Genomic DNA, 25,862 nt, shown 5'->3' with positions numbered 1-25,862 from the left:
AATATAGAAATTTATATAAATTTTATAAAATAATATAAAAACTTTTTAAGAACCTCATGTAAATGTCTTTCCCCTCCACTTAAACCACATGGAGAATGAAGAAACAGAGAAGTAGTAGGGCTAAATTTAGTGTTTGTGTTACTACTGATGGCTACTGCCAGTCATTAATTTGTTGAGCAATTCCTTTGTGCAAGGACATATGGAATAGGATGATGCAAAGTACTTTTTAAATCTAGTCTTGCTAAGTTCTCATGATAACCTGATTGCCTTACTTAATCTTTTTAACTTTCGGGGAGTTTAGGCCACACCCAGAGGTGCTGAAAGCTTACTCCTGGCTCTAAATTCAGGGATGAAGCCTGGTGGGGCTCATGGGACCATATGTGGTGCTGAGTATGTAACCTGAGTCAGCTATATGCAAGGCAATCACCTTACCTGCTGTACTTCTGCTCTGCCCGCCCCTCCCCACTAATTTTTCATGGATGAATAAAATTGGCTTCTTAAAGTTAAGTGACTCACCCAAGGTCATGGATCTAGTCTAGTGCATGTTGGCAGCAATTATAAAAAGGAATCTACAAGCAGTGGTGAAGAGCTAATGACATATTGGTGGTGTTTCTAGTGAAATAACATTGAATGTTTAAAACATAAATATTAACACTATTGTAAGTTATGTTACCACAATAATAATAATAATTCTTAAAAATAAAAACAAAATAATATATTTATGGAATCTTCAGCCCTTTTACTTCTTCATAATAGTAACTGATGGTGTTGTACAGCTCCACGACTCTAGCTATGTGAATTTGGCCTGGTCAACTTCTCTGTTAAAACAGACTTTCTTGATGTCTTCCCTGCCACCAGTTCTACATATCTTTCATAAATTTGTCAAGGGTTCAGATTTTAATTATTTTAATTTATTGGCTAAAATACCAATTCTGTAATTTTCTAGACTATTGTCTTTGGGAAAAACAGTTAACTTTCCTCTTTCAGTGCCCTCATCTTTTAGTAAAATTGAACAGATTTCTACGAGAACCATTTCTCAAATGGTTTGTTATTATTAGTAATATGTCAGCTAATGGATATTAAGTACCTGTCCCATAAAGACAAGAAATAAGATAATTACCTTTAGGCTACTCTCTTTCTCTGATAGTGTTAATCTCTGTCTGCTCTTTGAGATTTTTTATGACATTGTGAATGAAGCTGGCCAGAAAAATCTATCCAAGGACTTTCAGTTTATTTTCACATTAAATAATCCCTTTGTTTAAGGCAGGAGTTTACTTTCTATCCCCTTGATCCCTCTAACCCAGAAATACCTTAAAATAAAACCAATGAATTCTTCTAGTACCACAGTATCATTTTAAGGGAAATTTATTGTCCATAGTTACCATATTCTAAGCTCTCCCCGATAGAAGTTAAGAATATCATAGTTTTTTTTACTTTAAATCCCTTATGGTTTCCATATTTCCAAGTATCTTTAAATCTATACTTTAGAGAAGGGATTTTAAAGCTCTTTTCCAATATATTTCCCACCCCCATACTCCTATTTGTTCTGTAATCATTGAATTAACTCTTGGGCATGTGAACTAATCTCTCCACTAATTTTAAAATTTTCTATTTTTAGGAGAATTGTGATACTAAGCAGGATTCAGGGGGGCTAGAGTCAACTTCTGATGATGCTCAGCCTATAAGCCAGACAGTTCAATGCTGAGGTCTGCACTATAATGCTCCTAGTACCTAGAGGTGCTCTCAAGTCATCAGGGTCAAAACTGGAATTGCTCAGAGGCTTCCAGCTCTACGCCTAGAGGTGCTGTCTTGGTGGTCGTATGGTGCCAATGTATATCAAACATGGGTACTTCCATAGCAAGGAATGTGTCCCTGGCTCCACCGCTTTCGAAATTTTGCAAGATAATAATTATTCTGTAAATCCTCCTTTTTCTTCACTGTTACTATGTAGAACCTCAAAATTTGCTATGTTTCTCATCATCAAAAGGTACTGTAGTACTCCCATAGTATTTGAATCCTAGACATATCAGGTCCAGGATTTATGAAACATCACATACTCCTTCTTGTAGAAAATGTTATAGAACCTATGTTATGGCTCTTAGGATCAAATAGTCATTGCTAGAAAATGTTTCACATTTCGAGAAAAATAATTTTTATTTAATGATATTATCACTCACTGTTATCACTGTCCTCCCGTTGTTCATCGATTTGCTCGAGCAGGCCCAGTAACATCTCCATTGGAGACTTTTGTTGTTACTGTGTTTGGCATATCAAATACATCACAGGTAGCTTGCCAGGCTCTGCCGTGCAGGCGAGATACTCTCGGTAGCTTGCCAGGCTCTCCAAGAGGGGCGGAGGAATCAAATTGTTGGCTGTGTGCAAGGCAAACACCCTACCACTGTGCTATCACTCCAGCCCTAATGATATTATGAATATTGTAATATGTTAAATATCCCTAGCAGCCCTTTCCACTACATACCAAATAACCCACTCAATGTGACAACAGAAGATGCCTCCCCCAACATTTTTAGTACCCTCTAGGGCTGTTCCAATTCTTTAGTTGAAAATCTAACTGCTAATAGTCTCCTCAAGGTATTAATAGGTAGAGATAAAACCAAAAGCAGTGACTCTGGGACAACCAACCTGTTTGCTGATGTCTCTAACGAACCCTGTGATCAGCTCTACTTTCATGTATCTCTCACTTTCTCTCTCACTTCCTCTCTCACTTTCTTTCTCACTCTCTTTCTCTCCTTGTCTCTTCATTGAAAGTACATTTGTAATAGCTATGGGTTAAACCATACCTGTATGACTGAGTAAATTACTAAACTTTCCTGAACCTTAATCTCCTCATCTATAGTATGGTTAGCATATCATGATGGCACCTTCTTACATGTGATTTATTGAGTATTTAATATGACAGGCAATTTCTCCTCTTTTGAAAACTTTTTAGATGCAAATTTAACTTTTTAATATTTGGGTACTGTGATTTAAAAAGTAACATATAGTTGAATTTCAGGTAAAAAAATTTCGAACCCCCATTTCACCACAGTCAACTTCTTTCCACCATTGCTGCCTTCCCCTCTTATCTATTTTCCCACTTACTTTTGCTCTCCTACTGAATCTCATTCCTACCCCTCATTTTATATTTTCCATTCTAATGTCCCATTAAAAAAATATTCTCTCCCTGCTATTTTTTATCCTAACTCTTTCATAACTGTTTCTCCTTCTTTCTGAATTCCTTCCCTTGTATTTCACCTCTTCTTACTCATCATTTATCCACCCGGCCCTGCAGCAATGAACTAAAAATCCTTCATTCCAGGACCTTCATTCATATCAGTGTTGTCCTCAATCAAGGCTTGAAATTACAATGGTCATCAAATTAGGGTCAAATACCAAGATCAGCAGATTTAATTGAAAAATACGTAGGTGAAAGAGTTTAGAGTAGCACTGTTCTGGTCAACTAACTTGTTTGTGATACTATATACACATTTTCTCTTTCCAGTTGTTTTCCAGTATGAATTGAATCTGAATCATCTACCTCTTTTTCTCCTTATTATGACTGACAGTATATCTTTTGATATAGGGCATTGAGCTTCCACCCAGCCAATTCCGGGCCTGTTATGCCTATGGTTTGAGGATCAAAATTTCAAACTACAGTCCCCAAACTCAACCTTGGAAGCATTTTTTATCCCATCAATACTGTGGATGTCAAATAACCTTTATTTTGCCACAGATCTCTCTCTTTTTCTCTCTCCCTTTCTCTATCATTTATCGTTTCTAGTATGGAACTTGAAAGGCTGAACACCTATTATAACCTGAAAATTCTTGTGTCTTTATTCTGAGTTGATTTTTAGTCTCTTTTGATAGAAATATTTCAAATTTGGTTACCTAAAGGACATATATGACTCTGCCACAGCTAAGGTATTAGAACTATGGTCAGAAAGACCATATTACTGGCCCTTTATGTTCTTTCATTAGATTTTCCTGTCTCCATCCCTGTTTCAAGAAAAAGGAGTATAGAGACAGAAAAATTACATCTGATAAGCTATCCTACTTGGGGAATTAGGAGTAATTATCAGGATGTCAAGAATGGAGAAGAAGAGGTTAAAATTCATAGACAAAGGGTTTAGCACAGATGTATAGATTTGAATCCTGCTCAAGTCTCCTCTGGAAGCTTGCCACAAGATTGAGGGAGGAGGGTGAAGGGCACAGGTAAAGCGCAATACCTGATAACCTTTAATTATCTGTATTGCAAACCATAAGGCCAAAAAGGAAAGAGACAGAGAGAGAGAGAGGGAGAGGGAGAAAGTGAGAAAAAGAGAGAGAGAACAGTGCCTGCCATAGTGACAGTGGGACAGGGGGTGGGAGGGAATCTAAGACCATTGGTAGTAGGAAAAGTACACTGGTGAAGGGATGGGTGTTTGTACTTTATCTGACTAAAATCCATGAACAACTTTATAAATATGTATATGACTAGTTCAATTAAAAAATTAATGGAAAAATATCAAAATTTCTTAGAACTCCATGAAATTGAAGTAAATAGAAATAAGGTCAATAACTGAATATAAAGAAAATAAAATGTGGAATTTTATTAAGGAAAGGCAAAATAAATCATGGACAAATCGGTACCCCTGGGTCAAAACTCTGGGGGAATTTTGGGAGGGGGCAGGCCATGTATCAGCCCAGCAGGAACCCGGGCAGCCACATCTATACCTTACTGCTGCAGACACGCCAAAGCGTAAACTTCACCACTTCACTAATATTCTCTGCAGAGACACAAAACTGTGAAAAATTTCAGGTACCCCAGTGCCAGATTAAGAATTCTTGGGTTGGGGCTGGAGCGATAGCACAGCGGGTAGGGCGTTTGCCTTGCACGCAGCCAACATGGCCGACACAGGTTCGATTCCCAGCACCCCATATGGTCCCCTGAGCACCACCAGGAGCAATTCCTGAGTGCATAAGCCAGGAGTAACCCCTGAGCATCGCCGGGTGTGACCCAAAAAGCAAAAAAAAAAAAAAAAAAAAAAGAATTCTGGGGTCTTCCCGGAGGTGGAATAGGTAGCCTTCCACCACCCACCAGTAGTTCCAGAAGCTCCAACAGCCATGTCCACCTTCCACAGCTGCTATTATGTCAACTAATTGATCCAGACCTTATATCCTGGTCCCCAGAACATACGGTGGCCTCATGACACCTCCTAATTCCTCAACTGAAATTCAGTAGGAGCACATCAGATTAGATGGGAAAGTAACACAGAAACCAAGTAAATTCAACAACCAAAAATAATAACACAGAAGTCTCAACTAACAATTAGCAACAAACAGCTTAGTGAATCCTTATACAAGGACTTAACAACCCCATTACTCATAAAAGAATTTTTGCATTAAAGTTTTTATTTTTAAAAAAGTATTTATTATAATATTAGGTTTTTTTTTATCTAATCAACTTCAGTTCTTGAACACTATAAACAGTTGTGGCTTTTGTCTACATTTAAAAATGATTAATATTTTTTAAAAATTTAAAAAGTTAATGGAGGGGCTGGAGCAATAGCACAGCGGGTAGGGCGCTTGTCTTGCACGCAGATGACCCGGGTTCGATTCCCAGCATCCCATATGGTCCCCTGAGCATTGCCAGGGGTAATTCCTGAGTTCAGAGCCAGGAGTAACCCCGGTGCATCGCCAGGTGTGACCCAAAACACCAAAAAAGTTAATGGAAAGGAAAGAATAATTTTGTTCTTTATAACTGAAACAGGACGAGAAACAGAAAACTCTTCTTGGAGAACTTGCTTAAAGAAGGAACTGAGATATTTTCTCCAGGATTATTTTAAGTCTTACTAAATTCCTCTCCTTCACAATTTGTCTTATTCCTAGGTACCGCATGCACAAGTCCCGAATGTATAGTCAGTGTGTCAGAATGAGGCACCTTTCTCAAGAATTTGGATGGCTCCAAATCACTCCCCAAGAATTTCTCTGCATGAAGGCACTGCTGCTGTTCAGCATTAGTAAGTACCTGAGGTTTAGGAACCCTTGAATTCCTAGGGGCTCAAATGGAAGCTGATTTTTCCTATTGGAGCATAACCAGGGAGAAGCCAGCTCCTGTGCATTTTCTTCTTTTACGCTCTCTCCTCCACTGTCTCTTAGCATCCCTTTTCTTAACAGGATTGGATTTTTTTTGGTTTAGAGATAAATTAATTTGCTGGCAATTAATCTCCATTAGGTTTTCACATACTCACAGTCTCTTTTGGGGACAAGGTCTTTTCAGTCTTTACATTTTCCCCATAAATTCTATCACAAAACAGACAAGGACCAACTTAGATTTCTTTTTATGTTTGTGTTTTTCTTGTCACCCTACATTTCTTGTATGACAGGAAGGATTGTCTCCTGGGAGGCATTTTCTCTTCTGCCAACAGGAAGAGACCTATGAAAGGGTTTACTTGGCAGCTTTCCTTATAATATCTATTTTAAGAAGAGTGCTGCTTTAGCTTTTTTGAGGGAAAAGGAAGCAAACTTTCAATATATAAAGCTATGTGTTTTAATTGTGAAAGTCAGAGCTGAAATACAGGTAATAATAAAACAATTTCATAACTAATATGTACTTATTTTATTATATATGACATATATAATATACATAATATATATACCACAAAAATGGAAAGCCATAGAAGAATAAATTCAAATTTTATTTATCTTTCTATTCTTGTCCCTAAAACTACTGGCAGAGTGAAGGTTTCAGACATTAGATTTCAACTGACAGAAAGCCAGAAACATGTCCCAGTGGGAGTGGGAGTTATGTTTGTAGTCAGAAAACTTGATGCTCTTTCTAATGCTCCTTCATGGAAAGACTTTTCCTACTCATTCTGTTTTTGCCCCCATCAGTTCCAGTTGATGGCCTAAAAAATCAAAAATTCTTTGATGAACTTCGAATGAACTACATAAAGGAACTTGATCGTATCATTGCATGCAAGAGAAAAAACCCCACATCCTGCTCAAGGCGCTTCTACCAGCTCACCAAGCTTCTGGACTCTGTGCAGCCTGTAAGCAAATGATGTGTGTGTAGGGGTGCTTTGGCCTGATAGAGCCAAATGATAATACGTTCTTCTAGGATCTGGCACAACCTGTTGGGAGGCGCTTCCATTCCCCATTGGTTTTGAGTGTCTTCCAGAAAGAAAATACAATGGAGAAGAAAGGAACACAGGTCACAATGTCCCGGCTGGATGTTGTGAAAGAGGTGGAGGAGCTGAGAACAGAGCTAATGGGACACAGAAAAGGCTCTTAGAGCAAATAAGTCCTCTAGGCAGAAAAAGTAATGTTTTTCCCCCTTTCCTCAAGTGATGTGTATGTGAGTTTGTGTGTTTGCATGTGCATACGTAATATGTGCACACTGGTTAAAAGAAATTTCCTACCTGTCCTGTGTCAGTTAGCTATAGTATCTCTTGGGAGCCCTCAGTAACTGCCTGGAATCCATTACTGCACATGTGGTTTTACACACATGTACATACACACATGGTTAGGAAAGGGGGTGGGAAGTAGGGGTGAGAGGATGGCAAAATCTAGGTTGAAGGTAATTTCTGCTAACTCTATTTTCTCCCTCTCTTATTGTTCCCCTACAGATTGCAAGAGAACTGCATCAGTTCACATTTGACCTGCTAATCAAGTCCCACATGGTGAGCGTAGACTTTCCAGAAATGATGGCAGAGATCATCTCTGTGCAAGTTCCCAAGATCCTTTCTGGGAAAGTCAAGCCCATCTATTTCCATGCCCAATGAAGCTTTGGAATCCCTTATTTCCTCATTCTCACCACTTTCCTTTTCAGATATCTTCTGCCTGAATGAATAACTGCACGACTCTGCAATGCCTTGAGAAATTTCCACTACTGGTGTGCAATATGTCATGAAGATATTCCATAGTTCAATTTGCTGTGCTTTTTTTCTCTTATTTTTAAATCCCTCTTCTTCTCTGACCCTCACATGGCACTTTAGACTCTGCTTCTTACCATGACTCTTACCCATGATTTCAATAGTGTTGTATATCTTTAAATCTGTGATGATTCCTCTATGGCCCATTGTCAAGTTGTGCTTGTTTATAGCAGTATGCCGTGTGCCAGCCACACAAACATTTACTCACCTGATGTCACAGCAAGTTTAGTTTTTATGAGTTTCTGGCAAAACAAAACAAAAACAAAAGCAGAAAACTTGCTAGTGATTTTTCTCTTAAAGTTATGAAAACAAACATTTTTAAAGAGGATAACAGTCATTAAAATAAGGTGGAAATTCTAGGCCCATGGGGAATTGAACTGCTTTTATTCTTAACCCTCCCTCCTGGAAAAAATTATTTTCTGCCTAGGGCTATTGCTGTTAAAGGGCAGGATGACCCCAGAGTTGAGTTGGGGTAGGAGGGAGGACTTATTAAAAACAGGACAAAGAGGACAACTAGATCAACAGTACCTGCCTAAGGCCATTGTCCCTGAGGGCTTGACTGTTCAACTCTAGTACAGTTCATTGTACTGGACAACGTGCTTCTTATTTGTAAACTCTTTTGCATGTGAATATCTCCCCCTTCTAATCCATTTTCTGTATCATTCTCTTTTTACACTTAAATGAAATTTCCATAGCTTTTTAAGAACTTCAACTAGATCTAGTCCAAACATGGCTATATCCCCTGAAGAATCTGACCAGAGGGAGGAGATATCTGATTCTTTGGAAGACATGGTCTGATCCAGTTTAACTTTCTCATTTGTGGGTCTGAATGGAACTTGAGTCTAGAGTCAGAGAAAAAGGAGCTGGTGACTTGCTGTTCTCCTTCCTTGGACCTAAGAAGTTTACTGATCCTTCTTTATCCCTATCTTTAATACACCCAACTGTTTTCTGCCTGAATTTCTATAGCTGCAAATTCTCAAAACAATCCCTTCTGTGTTTTGTGATCCTGAGTTTCAACTGACAGCATTTAAGTCATTACAGTGAACTTTGTTTACATCTTTGGGCATGTTCACAGACTGCTAAAGCCTCTTCCACTTAAATGGCTAGCAAGGCAGCAGTACTGACATGTAGATGTCATTAAGTTTAAGATTTCTTACCAAGTACTCTCTCAACTATCAGATCTCTATAGTTCTTAAATAAACTGGAAAAAAGTATCATTGGGATTTGACAAGATGTGTATTTTGACCTTGTCCCCAGAGATGCTACCTTCCCTCCCTTTGAAGACATGTCCACTTTCTACTTCAGAGCAGCTAAAGGGAGATCCCAGATCAGGTTTGAAGAGAAAAATCAATTACCAGGGAGGGAAGAATGAAATAATTACAACCCAAAACTGTAAATGATCATCTTGCTACCCAGCAGGAGATACACCTGCAGAAATCCTATAAAGAAGAGAGAAGAAATCAAGAGGAGACTAAGACACCTAACTAAAGTCTTCAGAGGCAAAGTTTAAACCCTGGTGGACATCATCTGTTGAGTATACTTCCATTCCTCCTCTGCTGCTGAATATGGACTCTGACGTTGACCATGCTCACTCAGAGTAACACTTTCATTGCAGCCTCACAGAGGAAGGCTGAGATATTGAGACTATACAAACATGGCCATCTTTTGGAAAAACCTGATTGTTGTGACTCCCATGGGTTACTACCCATGAATTCATAATGTGTTCCTTGGACACTGGTTTCATAATGTCCTTGGCATAACTCTGTTCAGTTACTTTGTTTCCCAACCCTGAGTTCAGCAGAATGTTCACCTACTTTCTTATATCGGTACTGCTCTCTCAGCTCTTAGTAAGAATTTGTTTCCCATTTCATTGGTTCACTCTATTTGTTGAGAATATAGTTTCTTTTGGCATTACATGATATAGGTGAATTTCCTCCACCGATTTCTGTGTTGATAGCCAAAAGAATTTCAAAACAGCTCTTGAAATAATGAGGGAGATGTGATGGGTATATCAATCCGAGATTGGTGTACATTACAAAAGATAATAGGCTCTCTTTCTGGGGTAGAATAGACACATTCTGATTTACTTTGTTATGGCACCATATGGTTTACATAATAAGCCCACAAAATTACTTTTAGTTGTTCTAAACAGAAGAAAAAAATTATAACTCTTTCACTTAAAATCTGTTATACTTTAATAGCCCCTTTATATCTGTTTTGAGATGGTCTTCATCTTTTCTGGTGCATGAATGCTATTATGTCATTCTAATATTTCATCTTGTAAATACTGGAGGTTCTCCTTTTTCTCAGACTATCAGTTTTCAGCTTTATGGGTTTCCCAATTATGACATTTGTTCTTATGAATATATTATATTTTTAAATGTTTAAAGATAAAACCTATGAAACATCAGTGTAATTAAAATCAACATCAAATGAATTACTCTGAATTACCAAATGGTAAGACTAGAGAAAAACTACCTAAACAAGGCATTTGACCTAGTGTTTTTGAACTAGTGTTTCAGTGGGCGAAGGAGATTTTGGCTTGTCTTTGTTCTTCCACAGATAAAAGGGAGTATTTTTTTCCTTTTAGTCATTGATGTTGCAACAAATTCAAGTTCATAATTCTCATTTTGCATTTATTCTGCTCCACAAACTGAGTTGATATGGTTGCTACACTGTGCTCATGTGTGAAGGATCAGCCATCCAGACCCACTGCTTTTGTGAGCTGGAAGATGAGGATCATTCACAAGACAATTCACAGGACCTATCTCTAAAGATATTTACAGTTCTCAATTGGACGAAGAGTGGGGAAGATTAAAAAGAAACAGCAGAGAAAAGATTCCATCTGTGCTGGGCAGCAGACAGCTGCCAGGGTCACAAACTCTGTGGTTTAAAAAAAAAAAGAAGTAATGTGGCAGTTTCAGCTCTTATTGATTGGGCAATATGCCCAGGCCTAGCCTCTGAGATGAAATGAGGATTGGGTTCTTTGTTTTACTGTTTTTCTATGCCACAAACAGTATCATTGTTCTTATAGACTTGTTATTTTTCATTTAGAAGGGATTTTTGAAGGATTCTGTCATATATCATTGAAAATATAACCAGTAATGCATATATTTTTGCAGAAGCTCACCAGCACTGAAAGAAAAAGATATTTACTCTGTTTTTTGGTTAGTTGCTGAGGTGATTGTCAAAGGTTAGAAAGCATGTGCTGATGCTTTCCTCTCTGTCCATAATATTCTTCCAAATACATATGTGCATATATAGCAAGAAGTATTCTACTTGTACTTTAAGAGACCATAGACCTACTATCCATCCACATAATAAGAAATTAATGCAAGTGGCCTAACTTTGAGCTTCAAATTGTTTGTTTCACTAGGGGTATGACAGATATGGCTTCATTTTTATTCCCTTGAAATTCAGCAGTGGGCAAAAGTTCAAACTATTTTTTTACCCCTTCCAAGTCCTTTGCCAGAGAGATTCACTTCCTGAAACTAAACAGTCTAAGAAGTATTCTTGTTATTCTCTGCATAGACTTGGGTAAACAATAAACTGACTTTTAGTTATCCTCTGCTAGTTGCCCAGGTGAGAGGACCATGGTTTAAGGGAGGACCTTCATCTTTGAATATACTCCTCCATAATAGGACACAGTTACCAGGAATGCAAAGTTAGGGATCAAATTCCAAACTTAAAGTAAGTCAGATAATATGTGCAATTTCCTGTAAAAGGAGGATTCTACCCCTCTTTACTTTTATAAGCAGGTCTGTTCTCACCACTAATCTAATTGAAAATCTTTGAAAGCAATTAAACTACAAAGAAATGAAAGAACCCTATTATATAACCAAAGATTACACTGTATCTGCTAAGATACCAAAAAGTTTAAAGACAAGGAGGGAATAAGCATTAGTGCCTCTTTAGTAAACTACCCAAAGACAGACTAAAAAACTTTGCTGGTGACTAACCTATGAGTGTTGTGGGTTTCTTCCTGACTGTACATGTTTAGAGGAGTGGGAAGTAATTCTTGGGGATTAAGCAGGATAATAGGTCCTTTAATAAGTGATTTTATGAGCAAAACTAGTTTTCCTCTTTTTCTAGTAGTAGTTGCTGATCAAATTCTCAAAGCTCCATTATTGCATGATTGAAATTGGAGCTCTCTTGGCCACTGTGTTTGCTTGTGCCCGTGTTAGTTTATTGAACATGTGAACTCAGCCCTTGCTGAGAATATTTAAAGAACTATATTTTACACCTTAGGGAAAGCAGACAGAAACCTTCATTTCTGCCTATTTTTCAATGGCATAAAAATTCTCTGTAGTTTAAAGTAGGTGTTTGAAATATAGTGTAAATTAGTATTTGTATCAATGTTTCAAAACTTAATTATATATAGATGTACTATGTGCTGATAGCCTTACATTTCTCTGTAACTTTATATTTGGTTCAAAGTACAATTGACACTATATACTTGTGGAAAATGCTGCAATTACATTTTGGAAGCTCTCTAAGAATGGAAAATATATCTGGGTGATAATATAAATAAGAGATTTCTGTCTATAATTGGGCCTTACCTGGAGGCCTTACAAAGGGCAAAGAAGGGGAAATATAAGGGTACATGATGTATTGCACTTTACTATCCTAAGACAGATGAATGTGTAAAGGATTGTGAAGTTATTGGAACATATTTGAATGTACCCATAGGGAAAGCTGGAAGGCTGAAGGCCCACCCAGATGGCTGATGCCCCCACCCCATAGGAGACCTGAAAAGTAGAATAAATGTATCTCTGTTCTCCCCGATATTTGTTTGAGAGGGAACTTTTTGCATTTGGGAATCTGGAATAAGTGCTCCATATTTCAAAAAATTCACTTGTGATTGAGGTGTTCTTGCTACTGGGTATGCTATAATTCTGGTTTGATATTGGTATTTTAAGATTTTTATAATGAAATTGCATTTTTCTTTGTTAGAAAAACTGTGTCAATGCACTAGACATTGTAGTTTTGTAGGTACAGATCCATCTCTGAACAAGACTTTTCCTTCAGTTAAGAGATTGACATATGTGGGTGTATTGCCCGGAGCCTCCCAACCCCTTCTAGGTGAAGGCAGAAAAACCTACATTATCCATTCCACTATAGACACTTCATATGAGGTAACAATCAATTTGACATGCCCCAGTCTCTCCTAAAAAAGTGGTGTTGGAATTCCGCTGGTAGATACTAAAAGAAAAAGCAGCTTTTGACTCAGCTTCAATTTACCCCAACTTCAATTTGGCCAAAAAGCAGATAACATGTATTGAACTCTTTCTTATCATAATTCAGTATGGCAAAGACACTGCTTCTTTTCATCATACCACTCATCTCTTTACCTTTTATGGAATTTAAATAAGAAATTGAACTGAGTGGACCCTGAAACCTAAAACAATTCCCACAGTCACTACTTAACAAGGTAGACTGCATTAGCCACCAAAGACTGGAACACACTCATAGACTAACAGAAGAAAAATTATGAAATATTGCTGCTCCTCTATTGGTGCTAATCCTATTTTTTCTTAACATTTGAAGACTGTACCCTGTGCAGTGTTGCAATTTCTTTCAACCTTAGCCTTTGGTACAACTGTGCTGGTATGAAATGCCTATGGTTTTGTCCTATTGCATTAGCCACTGTTGTGTTGAGAATAGACACCATTTGGATTATTGATACTAAAGAAAATAGACACCATTGGGATGATTCAAGATAAACCTTTCTGCTTTCCCCTAGAGTGGATATTGGATCAGGGAGTGCCTCAGATATGACATTTTTATGCTGTCCTTGAGATTAATTTGGAAGGAGAAGGGAGCTATGTAACAAGAATAAAAGAATTTTCAATGTTGATGGAAAAATTTTTAAGTAGAGTAAGAAAAAATATAAGCATATTTTCAAAAGAAATAATAATTTTGCTTTGATGGGGCTACAGTTTACACAGGGGTGGTAAGCCTCCACTGGGCAGCAGCTAGTGTTCTGTTAACATTTTGTAATCTTGAAATCTTTTGTTGCTCTAAATACAATTAAAAATTGCAGAAACTTGTTTCTTGGCATAGATGTCTGGCTCTGGATTTGTCTCTGTGTCTGGTTTCAGAAATGTCATACACTACATAAAATATTGGCTTTGCTGAAGTGCCAGCTAAAACTTGGCCATGGCCCCTGTTGTGACTGCAGACTCAAGTTATTGTTAACAAAGAGACCTGAGAAAATGTTACTAATGTCCTCTTATCACCATTGTTAATGATTTAAACAAAAAACAATCTAAAATTCAAGATGAATGTCATTAGGTTCTTTTAATTAGGTTCTTTTATTGGATCCCTTTATTGAAGAGATTTGGCATCATGCCCAGTAACTTTTTCGTGTACTTTAATTTTCATATATTTAAATGATCTTTGTACAGGGATTGTACATGTACCCTCTGATAGCTTTGGCATAAGTTGACCTGGTACTAGCAAAATTTCAAAGGATCTACTTTAGAAAGCACGAATACACACTGTTAACCTATTAAAGCATCTTATCAAAACCTCTTTTTCTACTGGGTGCAAGCCATATAAAATTAAGCTTTTCACCTCATCCTCACCCTTATTGGAACCTAAAAATGTGGGTATTTCATTGCCCTGTTCTCAAGAATCTTCAGATAATGAAGGGGTATATTCTCGTCTTATTTTTCACAGACCATGTCATACTTGACCACCCAGGTAAACCCAAGCAGGGTACCAGAATGTAATTTACAAGTCAGTGCTTACTCCTATCACTGCATCTGACTTGGGAACAAATCCTGGCACCACATAATTATCTAAAGAAATGTGTTTGTAGGATGTATGTATTAGTCAGATCCTGTTCCCTTCTGACCATCATTCTTTAGAGTTCCCTTTTTTCCTTTTTTGTCCCTGCACAATGACATAAAACCAACTCATGTAGGTTAATTTTACAGTCAGCTTCTTCATAAAGTGACACTGTGGCTTGCATCTAACATGGATTTTCCAAGGAGAAAAAAAACTAAAATGTTAAGGCAAAGGATGCCAAGTAAATTGAAAATAGCTTAGGACAAGAGTCCTGTATGTGAATTTAGGATTCTGGCTGGGTGATATACTCTATGATACTGGGCAACAATGTGTAATTTTCTTGACCTTAGTTTTGTCTCCACAAAATAAGCATATCATGGTCTTTCTCACAGTGATTCAATAAAAAAATCTTTAAAATAATTAAACATATCAGAAGATGTGAAATTCTTTACTAATGAGTTAGGAAACCCCTTGTAATGTGAACACCATGATTATTAAAAAGCACATCAAAATCTTTTAAAGCTATTGGATACAAGTTAAAGAAAAGAGCCTTTCATTATCCTTAAAACACAATTTTGAAACTAGAATCTCTGTTATAGTGTCAAACATTACCAACCTTCTGTGAGTGCTCCTGTGTTTTAGATGCTGTCAGGCATTGATCATTGGGATCAAAAGTGAAATTTTGACTATTAGCTATTGTCATAAATAATCATGATAAAAAATAAATGAAACACAGTCCATTTTTTTCAGTGACTTTGTAGTTTACTAATTGCCTTAGGCAAGACCAGTCTGAGTCATCAATCACAACTAACCACTAAATTCCCTTATTCAATCCTCTGAAAAGTTTGAGAAAACCTTTTCTTTTTTAATTATATCTGCTTTTTTGAATGATAATTGACACTAAACAGTACATATCCCAGACTTTTCATTGTTTGCATAAAGAAACAATGCCAAAAATATATTTAATAATGTTTCTGTGAACTAGGATTCACCACCAGCAAGACTGTATCCAAAAAGTGGAGTGAAAACCATACTATTTAAAACAATTCTCCCAATTTCCATTGGAGGACTTCAAATCTCTGACATTAACACAAGCTAGGCTATCAGCAGTCTTTCTCAGGCAACAGAATGTAGTAAGGGTAACTACATATAGTTTGTTTTGAACAGAGGGATATATTTGAAGAATCTGTGAGAGATTATAGCATGAAGGGATGCAACAAAGTCAGTCAGAGCATAGATATCATACTGGAGATTTTTCTTTAACCCACGGTTAAAGCTGAGACATAGAAATCCTTGCCAGCATTTTACTTGACAGATATCAAAACCTCATTTGAAACTTATACTGAGGAGGCAGGTAAGTAATCAAGACCATTTTGTAGATAACAGAATCAAAATTCAAAGACTGCTTATGCATAAATAACAATCTTAAGTATAAAACAGTTCTGATAAGTTCTGTGAAGTGAGATTTTCTTGCATTGGTCCCTGGATGGTTAACAGAGCTCCCTAAATAGGTATTAGTGCCATCTTGGGTAGTACAGACTATAACAAACCAGGCAAATTGGTACCTTTGTTTTGCATATATGAGATCCAGGAATTGACCCCAGGCACTGCAAAGAAACAAAAAGGAGGAAGAGGAGGAGAATGCGAAGGAGAAGGAAGAGGAAAAGGTGAAAAAATAAGAAAAGGTGAAGAAGAGAAGTGTAGGGAGGATGAATGCCAGAGTAGATACAACATATCACCTCCTAGAAGGAGTTAATATCTGACTTAGGACTTGAACAATGAATGACAGTCCACAGGAGGAAGGCAGACAACCAAAGCAGAGGGAGAAATGTCCAACAGTAGCCTATAATATGACTTCTTTTGAGAGCAAAAAATTAAGCTAATGGCGAGTAAGAACTAGAAATGAGTCTCAGATAGAGCCAAGCGTACAAAACCATTTGTGTGCTTGACAAAAAGTGGGATTTTTCTCTCAGAATTTTAAGTAGCACTAGTTTGGGAAATTCTGGGGTTACATAGTACTCCATGTACAACTTACTGCCCCCCTACTTAACAAAAGAAGAATGCAAGTGAAATTTACACTATTCAAAGGAAAAGTTTGAACTTTCTTGGTGTGTATGTGCATCTTTATGTATAACACACACACTCACATATGTATAATCTACAAAATTCAATGTTTAAGATATTCTCAACAAGGGTCAAGATAGTACACAGGCTAACAAGCTTGATTTTCATGCACTGATCCCATTAGGTCCTTTGGACTGCAGATAGTCATCAGAGGTATTCCTAAACATAGAGACAGGAGTAAATCTTCAACACCACTGGGTGTGGCCTCAATTTTCCCCTCCCCACAAGATATTCTACACAGGTTACTTGTCAAAACCCACAATATTACATAAAATTAATTTAATCAATGAATAATTTTTTTAACTAAAGAAAACTAGCAAATAGTTTTGGGAAATCATATTTTACAACACTCACAGGAATGACACAGAGATAATGGAATAACAATACAAAATGATAGCAAACAAAAATTGTGAATGCATATATGAGAAAATCATCAAACTAAAGTATCAATATTATATTGAGTCTTACACAATTCTCATATCTATAAAATAGGTTGAGCAGAGTTACTTCCATTATGTAGATAACAAATTTGAGGTTTACTTCTGGTTCAAATAAAGATTAGTTCTAAGTAATGCGTTAAACCTAAAGTATTTTTGTTGCCAAAGCTTATAATTTTGATAAATACACTATATCTTTGAAAGATTTGTTGGTTTACTCGGTACTTATAAAGAAACCAAAGGAACTCATAAATTTTCAGAATCATAAATATTACTAAAGATTACTAAATATGATAATGGATTTGTCTTCACAATCACACATTTCATGATGAATAAAGAAGTTAACTATATGACAATAGGTTTGTCTTCACAATCACATATTCAAGGATGAAAAAAGTGTTGTCTAGTATACATAATCCATAGTCATCTTCACCTGAATTTCAGAAGAGTCCTGTTTAATATTTTTATCTTTACTATATAACAAGTCTTTTATCTCATACCTTTTTCTTCTTTCTATCTCTTCGTTATATGCATTTGTTTTACAGAAGTTTCTTCAGTATCCAGAGAATTTAATAATTCCTTTATCTATAAAGACATGTAGGGGAGATAAACAATATATCATGAATTAAGATGCCAGATTCTGCAGATAAACATAGTTTAACAGAGCTCATTCCCACTCTACATTCTCATTCCCCCACACCCATTTATAAGACAATGGAGAGAAGGACTTGGCTAGTTTTTACATCTCCAAATCACCTTCTTAGAAACTTTCTACAAAAAAATTATTTACCAATCTGGAAGTTCCAAGGTTTATTTTATGACAAGGTATATAATTGCATCCTTATGTTTTAGAATATGTATCATAGAAAGGACTAAAAGTATTTAGCTCTGCTTGTTAATGTCCAGCCACTAGCCTTCTTGACAATATAGCCAGTCCTCTTTTGCTTTTTGTTCCACAACTGTCTCTACCCAGAGCATGCCATATTGCCTACCATTCTAAAAACCTGTCAATCTTTGTACATGTTTATTTCTACTAATAGCCCCTGGGTCTTTCTTGAAAATTTTTGCAGTGGTCTCTGTGACAAATTTTTCATGGTCAGCTCTAGTGTATTGGAGGGTGGGGTGGGGTGGGCCTAAGGTTCATTTCTGGCAATGCTCAATTTGGCAATATAAGCATGACATTTTGGTTCCCAGAAAAAAATTATTATCGGATAAATATGCTGTTAGCTATATCTTCTATCAAGAATAATTTTAAAGGCAACAGAGACTGCTTAAGTTGTCTCTATATATGGTCGCATTATGAATTTTATTAATGTTGTAGGTCAATAACTAGAGTACAGGCAATATTTTTGAAAAATTATAATAAACAAGTAAACAGCAATACATGTTACTGTCTTCTCTTCATATGGTACCCTTCATAAGGAATTCCCTCCCATATTTCTTGCTAGGAAGATTATTCTTACCCATTAGGATAGCTCTGACTCTTACTCAACTATAATTTTTTTAAATTTTTACTAGTGAAACACCATGAGGTACAATTTTAGACTTACAAATTTTTGTGCTTGGTTTCAGTTATACAAAGATTGAGAACCCATCCCTCCACCAGTGCCCATACCCAACTCCAATGTTCCCAGCATCCTTCCCACCTCCAATCTGAACCCACCCCTGTGGCAGGGCATTCCCTTTTGTTCTCTCTCCTTTTGGGTACTGTGGTTTGCAAAAGAGGCATTAAGTGGCAATCATGTTCAGTCTATAGTCTACTTTCAGCATGCATCTCTCATCCTGGGAGGATCCTCCCGAAACCCTTTACTTGGTACTTCCCTCTCTATCTGAGCTGCCTTCTCCCCCAGCATGCAGGGCTGGCCTCCAAGCCATAGAGTGAATCTCCTGGTACTTATCTTGGATATTCTTGGGTCTAAGTCTCTCATTTTGTTACTTTATATTCCTCAGATGAACGCAGTCTTTCCGTCTGTCCCTCTCTTTCTGACTCATTTCACTTAGCATGATACTTTCCAAGTAGATCCACCTATATGCAAATTTCATGAATTCATCTTTCCTTTTTTAAATTTTTTAAATTTTTTAATTATTTATTTTTTATTAGTAAAACACCATGAGGTACAGTTATAGACTTACAAATATTTGTGCTTGGGTTTCAGTTATACAATGATCAATTACCCATCCCTACACCGGCACCCATCCTCAACCATCACGGGTTGCAGCATCCCTCCCACCCCCCAATCCCCCATCACACCCTGCCTCTGTGACAGGGCATTCCCCTTTGTTCTCTCTCTTCTTATGGGTCCTCTGTTTTGCAAGAGAGGCATTGAGTGGAAATCATGTTTCAGCATGCTTCTCCCACCATGGGAGGATCCTCCCAACACCCTTTATTTGGTGCTCTCTTCTCTATCCGAGCTTCCTTTTCCCGTAGCACGTGTGGCTGGCCTGCAAGTCATGGAGCAAAATTCCTGGTACTAATCTCAGCCACTAAGGGGAGTTAGTCTCCCATTTTGTTGCTTTATGTTACCCAGATGAATGCAATCTTTCTGTCTCTATCCCACTCTAAGTCATTTTGCTTAACATGATACTTTCCATGTAGTATCACTTGTATGTAAATTTCATGACTTCATCTTTCTAACAGCTACATAGTACTCCATTGTGTAAATGTACCAAAGTTTCTTTAACCAGTCATCTGTTCTTGGGCACTCAGGTTTTTTCCAGATTCTGGCTATTGTAAAGACTGCTGCAATGAACAAACAAGTACAGATGTCACTTCGACTATACGTTTTTGCCTCTCTGGGATATATTCCCAGGAGTGGTATTGCTGGGTAAAATGGGAGATCAGATTCTAAGTTTTTGAGATTCGTCCATACTGTTTTCCATAAGAGTTAGACCAGTCGGCATTCCCACTAGCAGTGAAGGAGGGTCCCTTTCTAGCCACATCCTCGCCAGCACCTGTTGCTTTTGTTCTTGTGGATGTGGGCCAGTCTCTGTGGTGTAAAATGATATATCATTGTTGTTTTGATCTGCATCTCTCTGATGATTAGTGATGTAGAGCATTTTCTCATCTACCTTTTTGCCATTTGGATTTCTTTTTGGCGAAAGTTTCTGTTCATTTCCTCGCCCTATTTTTGATGGGGTTGGGTGATTTCTTCTTGTGTTGTTTGACCAGTACCTTGTATAGCCTTGATATCAACCCCTTTTCGGATGTGTATTTGGTGAATATCCTTTCCCATTCTGTAGACTGCCTTCGTATTTTGGTCACTGTTTCTTTTGAGGTGCAGAAGCTTCTTAGTTTAAGATAGTGTCATTTGTCTATCTCTGTTTTCACTTGCTTGGCTAGTGGTGTGACATCTTTGAAGATACCATTAGCTTTAATATCAGGGAGAGTTTTTCCAACTTTGTCTTCAATGAACTTTATGGATTGCGATCTGATGTTGAGGTCATAAATCCATTTTGATGTTACTTTTGTGCATGGGGTTAGGCAGAGATCTGAGCCCACTGTTTTGCAAGTAGTCGTTCAGCTTTGCCAGCACACTTTACTACAGAGGCTTTCCCTGGTACATTTCACATTTCTTGCCCCCTTATCGAAGATTAGATGATCATATGCTTGGGAAGAGATGTCAGTATATTCAACTCTGTTCCATTGGTCTGCAGCTCTACCTTTATTCCAGTACCATGGTGTTTTAATTATTACTGCTTTGCAGCAGAGCTTGATGTTAGGCAAGTTGATTCCTCCCATTTTCTTTTTCCCAAGAATTGCTTTAGCTATTCGTGGGAGCTTATTGTTCCATAAAATTTCAGGAGTGTTTGCTCCATTTCTTTGAAGAATGTCATGGGTATCCTTATAGGTATCACATTGAATTTGTACAGTGCTTTGGGAAGTATTGCCATTTTGACAATGTTGATTCTCCCCATCCATGAGCAGGAGATATTTTTCCATTTTCTCTTGTCCTCTTTTATTTCCTGAAGTAGCATTTTGTAGTTTTTTTGTACAGATACTTTACTTCCTTAGTTAAGCTGATTCCCAGGTACTTGATTTTCTGGGGCACAACTGTGAATGGGATTGTTTTCTTCATGTCACTTTCTTCTCTTTCACTATTTGCATATAGGAAAGCCAAGGATTTTGGGGTATTCATTTTATAGCCTTCCACTTTACTATACAAGTCTATTGTTTCTAGGAGTTTCTTGGTAGAGGTTTTAGGGTTCTCTAAGTATAGTATCATATCATCTGCCAATAGTAAGAGCTTGATTTCTTCCTTCCCTACCTGGATGCCCCTAATATCTTTTTCTTGCCTAATCTCTATTGCAAGTACTTCCAGTCCTATATTGAACAGTAGTGGAGAGAGTGGGCATCCTTGTCTCGACCCTGATCTTAGGGGGAAGGCTCTCAGTTTTTTCCCATTGAGGATGATGCTCGCTGTAGGCTTGTGGTAGATGGCTTTAATTATATTGAGGAAAGTCCCCTCTATCCCCATTTTGGCTAAGGTTTTCATCATAAATGGGTGCTGGATCTTGTCAAATGCTTTCTCTGTATCTATTGATATGATCATATGCTTTTTATCTTTTCTTTTGTTGATATGATGGATTATGTTGATTGATTTCCGAATGTTAAACCATCCTTGCATCCCTGGGATGAATCCTACTTGGTCATGGTGTATGATCTTTTTGATGAGTAGTTGGATTCTATTTGTTAGTAGTTTGTTGAGGATCTTTGCATCTGTGTTCATCAGGGATATTGTCCTGTAGTTTTCTTTTCTTGTGGTGTCTTTGTTTCCTTTTGGTATTAGAGAGATATGGGCTTCATAGAAACAGGGAGAGTTTCTGTTTTTTCTATTTCCTGGAAAAGCTTGAGAAGACTGCCAATATGTCCTCTTTAAATGTTTGGAAAAAATCTCTAGTGTATCCATCTGGACCTGGGCTTTTGTTTTTGGGAAGACTTTTGATTACAGTTTCAATTTCCTTGATATTAATAGGACTATTCAGGTACTCTCTATCTTCTTGATTCATCTTTGGGAGATAATAGGAATCCAGGAATTTATCCATTTAATCTAGGTTCTCTTGTTTTGTGGCATACGACTTTCAAAGCAGTCTCTGGTGATCTTTTGAATTTCTTTGGTTTCTGTTGTGATATCCCCGTTCTTATTTCTGATTCGATTTATTAGGGTTCTATCTATTTCTTTGTGAGTGTTGCTAGTGGTTTATCTATCTCATTTATTTTCTCGAAGGAGCAGCTCTTGGTTTCATTGATCTTTCGAATTGTTTCTTTGGTTTCCATGTCGTTGATTTCTGCTCTAAGTTTTATGATCTCTTTCCTTCTGCCCAATTTGGGCTATTTCTGTTGTTCCTTTTCTAAGATCTTGAGCTGTGAAGTCAAGTTGTTTATGTGCATCCTTTCTTCTGTCCTGAGATATGCTTGCAGAGCTATAAATTTTCCCCTTAAAATGGCTTTCACTGCGTCCCATAAGTTCTGGTAGCTTGTGTCTTCATTGTCATTTGTTTCCAAGTACCTTTTGAGTTCGTCCTTGACTTCCTTCCTGATCCACTCGTTGTTCAGCATTGAGTTGTTTAATTTCCAGGTGTTTGATTTGGTTCTCCGTGTCTGTGTGTGATTCACTTCTATCGTCAGTGCATCATGGTCTGAAAAGATGGCTGATACTATTTCCATCTTCCTGATTCTGTTGAGGTATGTTTTGTGGCCTAGGACATGGTCTATTTTGGAACATGTTCCGTGTGCACTGGAGAAGAATGTGTATTCTTTCTTTGTGGGGTGTAAAGCCCTGTATAGGTCTATAAGTCCTTTCTCTTCCATTTCTTCTTTCAAAGTCAATGTTTCCTTGCTGAGTTTTGTTCTTGTTGATCTATCCAGAGGTGATAAGGCAATATTGAAATCTCCAGCTACTATTGTGTTGCTAGCAATGTCCTCCTTAACATCTGTTAGCAGTTGTTTTAAGTATTTAGCTGGTCGCTCATTAGGTACATATACATTTGATAGTGTGATTTCTTCCTGTTGTACATATCCCTTGATAAATAGAAAATCTCCTTGGCTGTCCCTTCTAATCACGTGGTGTGCCTCAATTCCCGTCTCCCTCAGACCAAGGATGAAATCGGCCGTTCTCAGAAAATCTAGTTAGACGCGTGGCCCCAGGAAGGGGCTCTGCCACCGGAGGCTACCTGTATGAGTCGGTAGAGGGTGGCGGAATGGCTCAGCTTGGGGTTCATGCCGTGTGCCTCAATTCCCATCCCCCACAGACCAAGGATGAAAATCGACTTGTTGGGATCGGGAGTTCCCTGGCCCTGGGAGGCGCGGAGAGACCAGATAGACACAATTCCTGCAGGAGTAAAAACGGGGTTTATTTAGACCAGCATGCTGGGGCTCCGCAGCATACCCCAAAAACGGGCAGTGGCTGAGAGCCCCGAACTTCTTCAAAGGGGATCTTATATAGGCCTTCACTGGCCGTTACAGCAAAGCCCACGCATTTCATAGCCAATAGATTTGCAACAACATATACTTTCTTAACCAATCCATTTAAAAGTACCTCACTCCTTAGCCTATAGATTCAAAGATCAGCATTTACGTACATCGACTGTCAGCACAAGCAAGGTTATAGCTGGAATCATTAAGCCTTAGGAAATCTCCCTTGACCATCCTCGTTTTGAGTTACCCAAGTCTGCAGGGTGCTTTAGTGAGACAATACATTCCAGGAAAGGGCAATTTCCCCCAACCACCCGCATCCTGAGTTATCCTTTACTCAAATCTGCAGGGTGCTTTACTGAGACAATACATTTCAGGGACAGTAAATCACTTTCCAAGTCCCCTCTCCCCCAGGTGCAAAGCAGCCAAGCAGTTTTACAGAAAGCAATGTTGCAAGTTAGCTGAAGTACACAAAAATTTGATGCCCTAATATGGATTCTTTCATTCCCCACTTCTTTTCATGAGCATCTCTAATCCTAGAGATCATGGGGGGGTCGGGGCCTAATTCGAGGACCCGTGGTTAAGAGTAGCTTTCCTCAGTGGGTAGAGTCCGGTATTGTTGCCCAGAATTAGGAGGACCTTCAAGACTCAAACCAATTCTCCCAGGCTTCTCCGACGTCGTTCAAGGCCTTCCCGTAGCTTGGCTATAGAGTCTCTGACAACCTCAGTGTGGTCTGCGTAGAAACAGCATCCCTCCACCAGATCAGAGCAAAGCCCTCTGTTCTTGAGGAACAACAGGTCGAAGGTCGAGTCCTCTCAGGTTTTGGGAGATTATCTCGAACAGGGATGTGAGAGATTTCTCCATGAGGTCTTAAAAAGAGTTAAAGCAACAGAAACCAAAGCAACATAATGCCATACCCATCTCTATCATTAAAACAATGAAAAGGATTAACTCTACAAACAGGTTTGGTTGATAATATAACTTCCTGTGTTCAGATTTTTCTAATGGTCACAGAAACACCAAGCCATTCTCTGGCTTTCTCAGTACAGACTGGAAAAGCTTCTGCCCATATACTGAAGCTATCAATGAGAACCAACATATATTTATACCTTGAACATATGAACATTTGATCATTTGTATAAGGTCAAGCTGCCGATTCACCTCTAAGTTCCTTGATGCTGAACAGGTGTTAGGAGAGGAGGCTCAGGATTTCCACTAGGTTCATTAATGGCACAGAAAGCACAGTTCTGAATTACTTCTATCTTACTTGCTGTTCAGTTCCTCCCCATGGAAGATGGTTCTCACTAGTGTTAAAACATAACCCTTTAATAATATTCCATTGCATTGGTTCAGGAGTTGTTAATCCCATGATGCAACAGAAATTAAGAGCTGATAATATTCTTGTTCTCTCCAAATGACTGTTCACAGAAAATGAGATGCAATAAAATTCACAGTATTTTAGAACTAGATATTAATCTACTCTAATTTAACCAGTTTAGATGCCTTTCTCGACACTTTGGCCAATTCAGACCGGGGGGAAGCAATTCTGCACTTTGAGATGAGCTTCACCCTAGTAAAGCTCTGGCTTTCAATGCTCGTATCAGACTAGTGACAACATGTATAATATTGAGTTCCCTTTACAGATTAGGCTGTTTTACCTACAGACAGTAAACTAAGTTTTATCTAAATTTCCCCAAAGGGGGTACCTTTTAGATCAAGATTAGAATACATTTATTCAATTACCACTGTCAAATTAGAATCTGATTCTTACAAAAAGCTACTTACAGAAACATGGTTTTCTCTCCACCTTCATTTTAAAACGTTGCAAGATAGTTTAACAAACCTGGCTTGTTCTTTTGCATAAACACAGTAAGATTAGAGAACTCTCCATTTGGGATACCCAATTATTTACTGAGAAGTCCTGGGGATCAGCTAAAGACAGGAGACACAACAATAGTGGCATTAATCTTCATTAATCTTATCTGGCACGTCAGAGCTACCCAGGCCTGGCCAGAAGATGTCCCGCGATGTCTCGAGCCCTTGGGTTGTGGCTTTGGTCCTCGTTTTCCACAGAGATGTCCTGGCAGAAAGGAATCCATCCCATCCCTTCTTCAGGGCTGGGAGAAATCCTGGTTTCCAGGTTTTTCCTTGACGCTGAGAGTAGGCCCAGACTGAGTTAGTCA

The 25,862-nt window shown here is 38.0% G+C and overlaps 1 protein-coding gene across 1 annotated transcript in view; it reads left to right on the top strand.

The window, feature by feature from the left end:
• Window positions 1–13,974, top strand: part of AR (androgen receptor) — a 195,472-nt gene extending 181,498 nt beyond the window's left edge. The window contains exons 6-8 of the mRNA XM_056130004.1: window positions 5,869–5,999; window positions 6,874–7,031; window positions 7,608–13,974. Of these exons, the coding sequence (XP_055985979.1) occupies window positions 5,869–5,999; window positions 6,874–7,031; window positions 7,608–7,763 (445 nt within the window). The 3' untranslated portion in view covers window positions 7,764–13,974. The remainder of the gene's footprint in view (window positions 1–5,868; window positions 6,000–6,873; window positions 7,032–7,607) is intronic.
• Window positions 13,975–25,862: the final 11,888 nt, after the last annotated feature.

The sequence above is a fragment of the Sorex fumeus genome, unplaced genomic scaffold (assembly GCF_029834395.1).
Source record: "Sorex fumeus unplaced genomic scaffold, SorFum_2.1 ptg000073l, whole genome shotgun sequence".
NCBI classification, from domain to species: domain Eukaryota; kingdom Metazoa; phylum Chordata; class Mammalia; order Eulipotyphla; family Soricidae; genus Sorex; species Sorex fumeus.
This window is presented reverse-complemented; position numbering and strand designations above follow the sequence as displayed.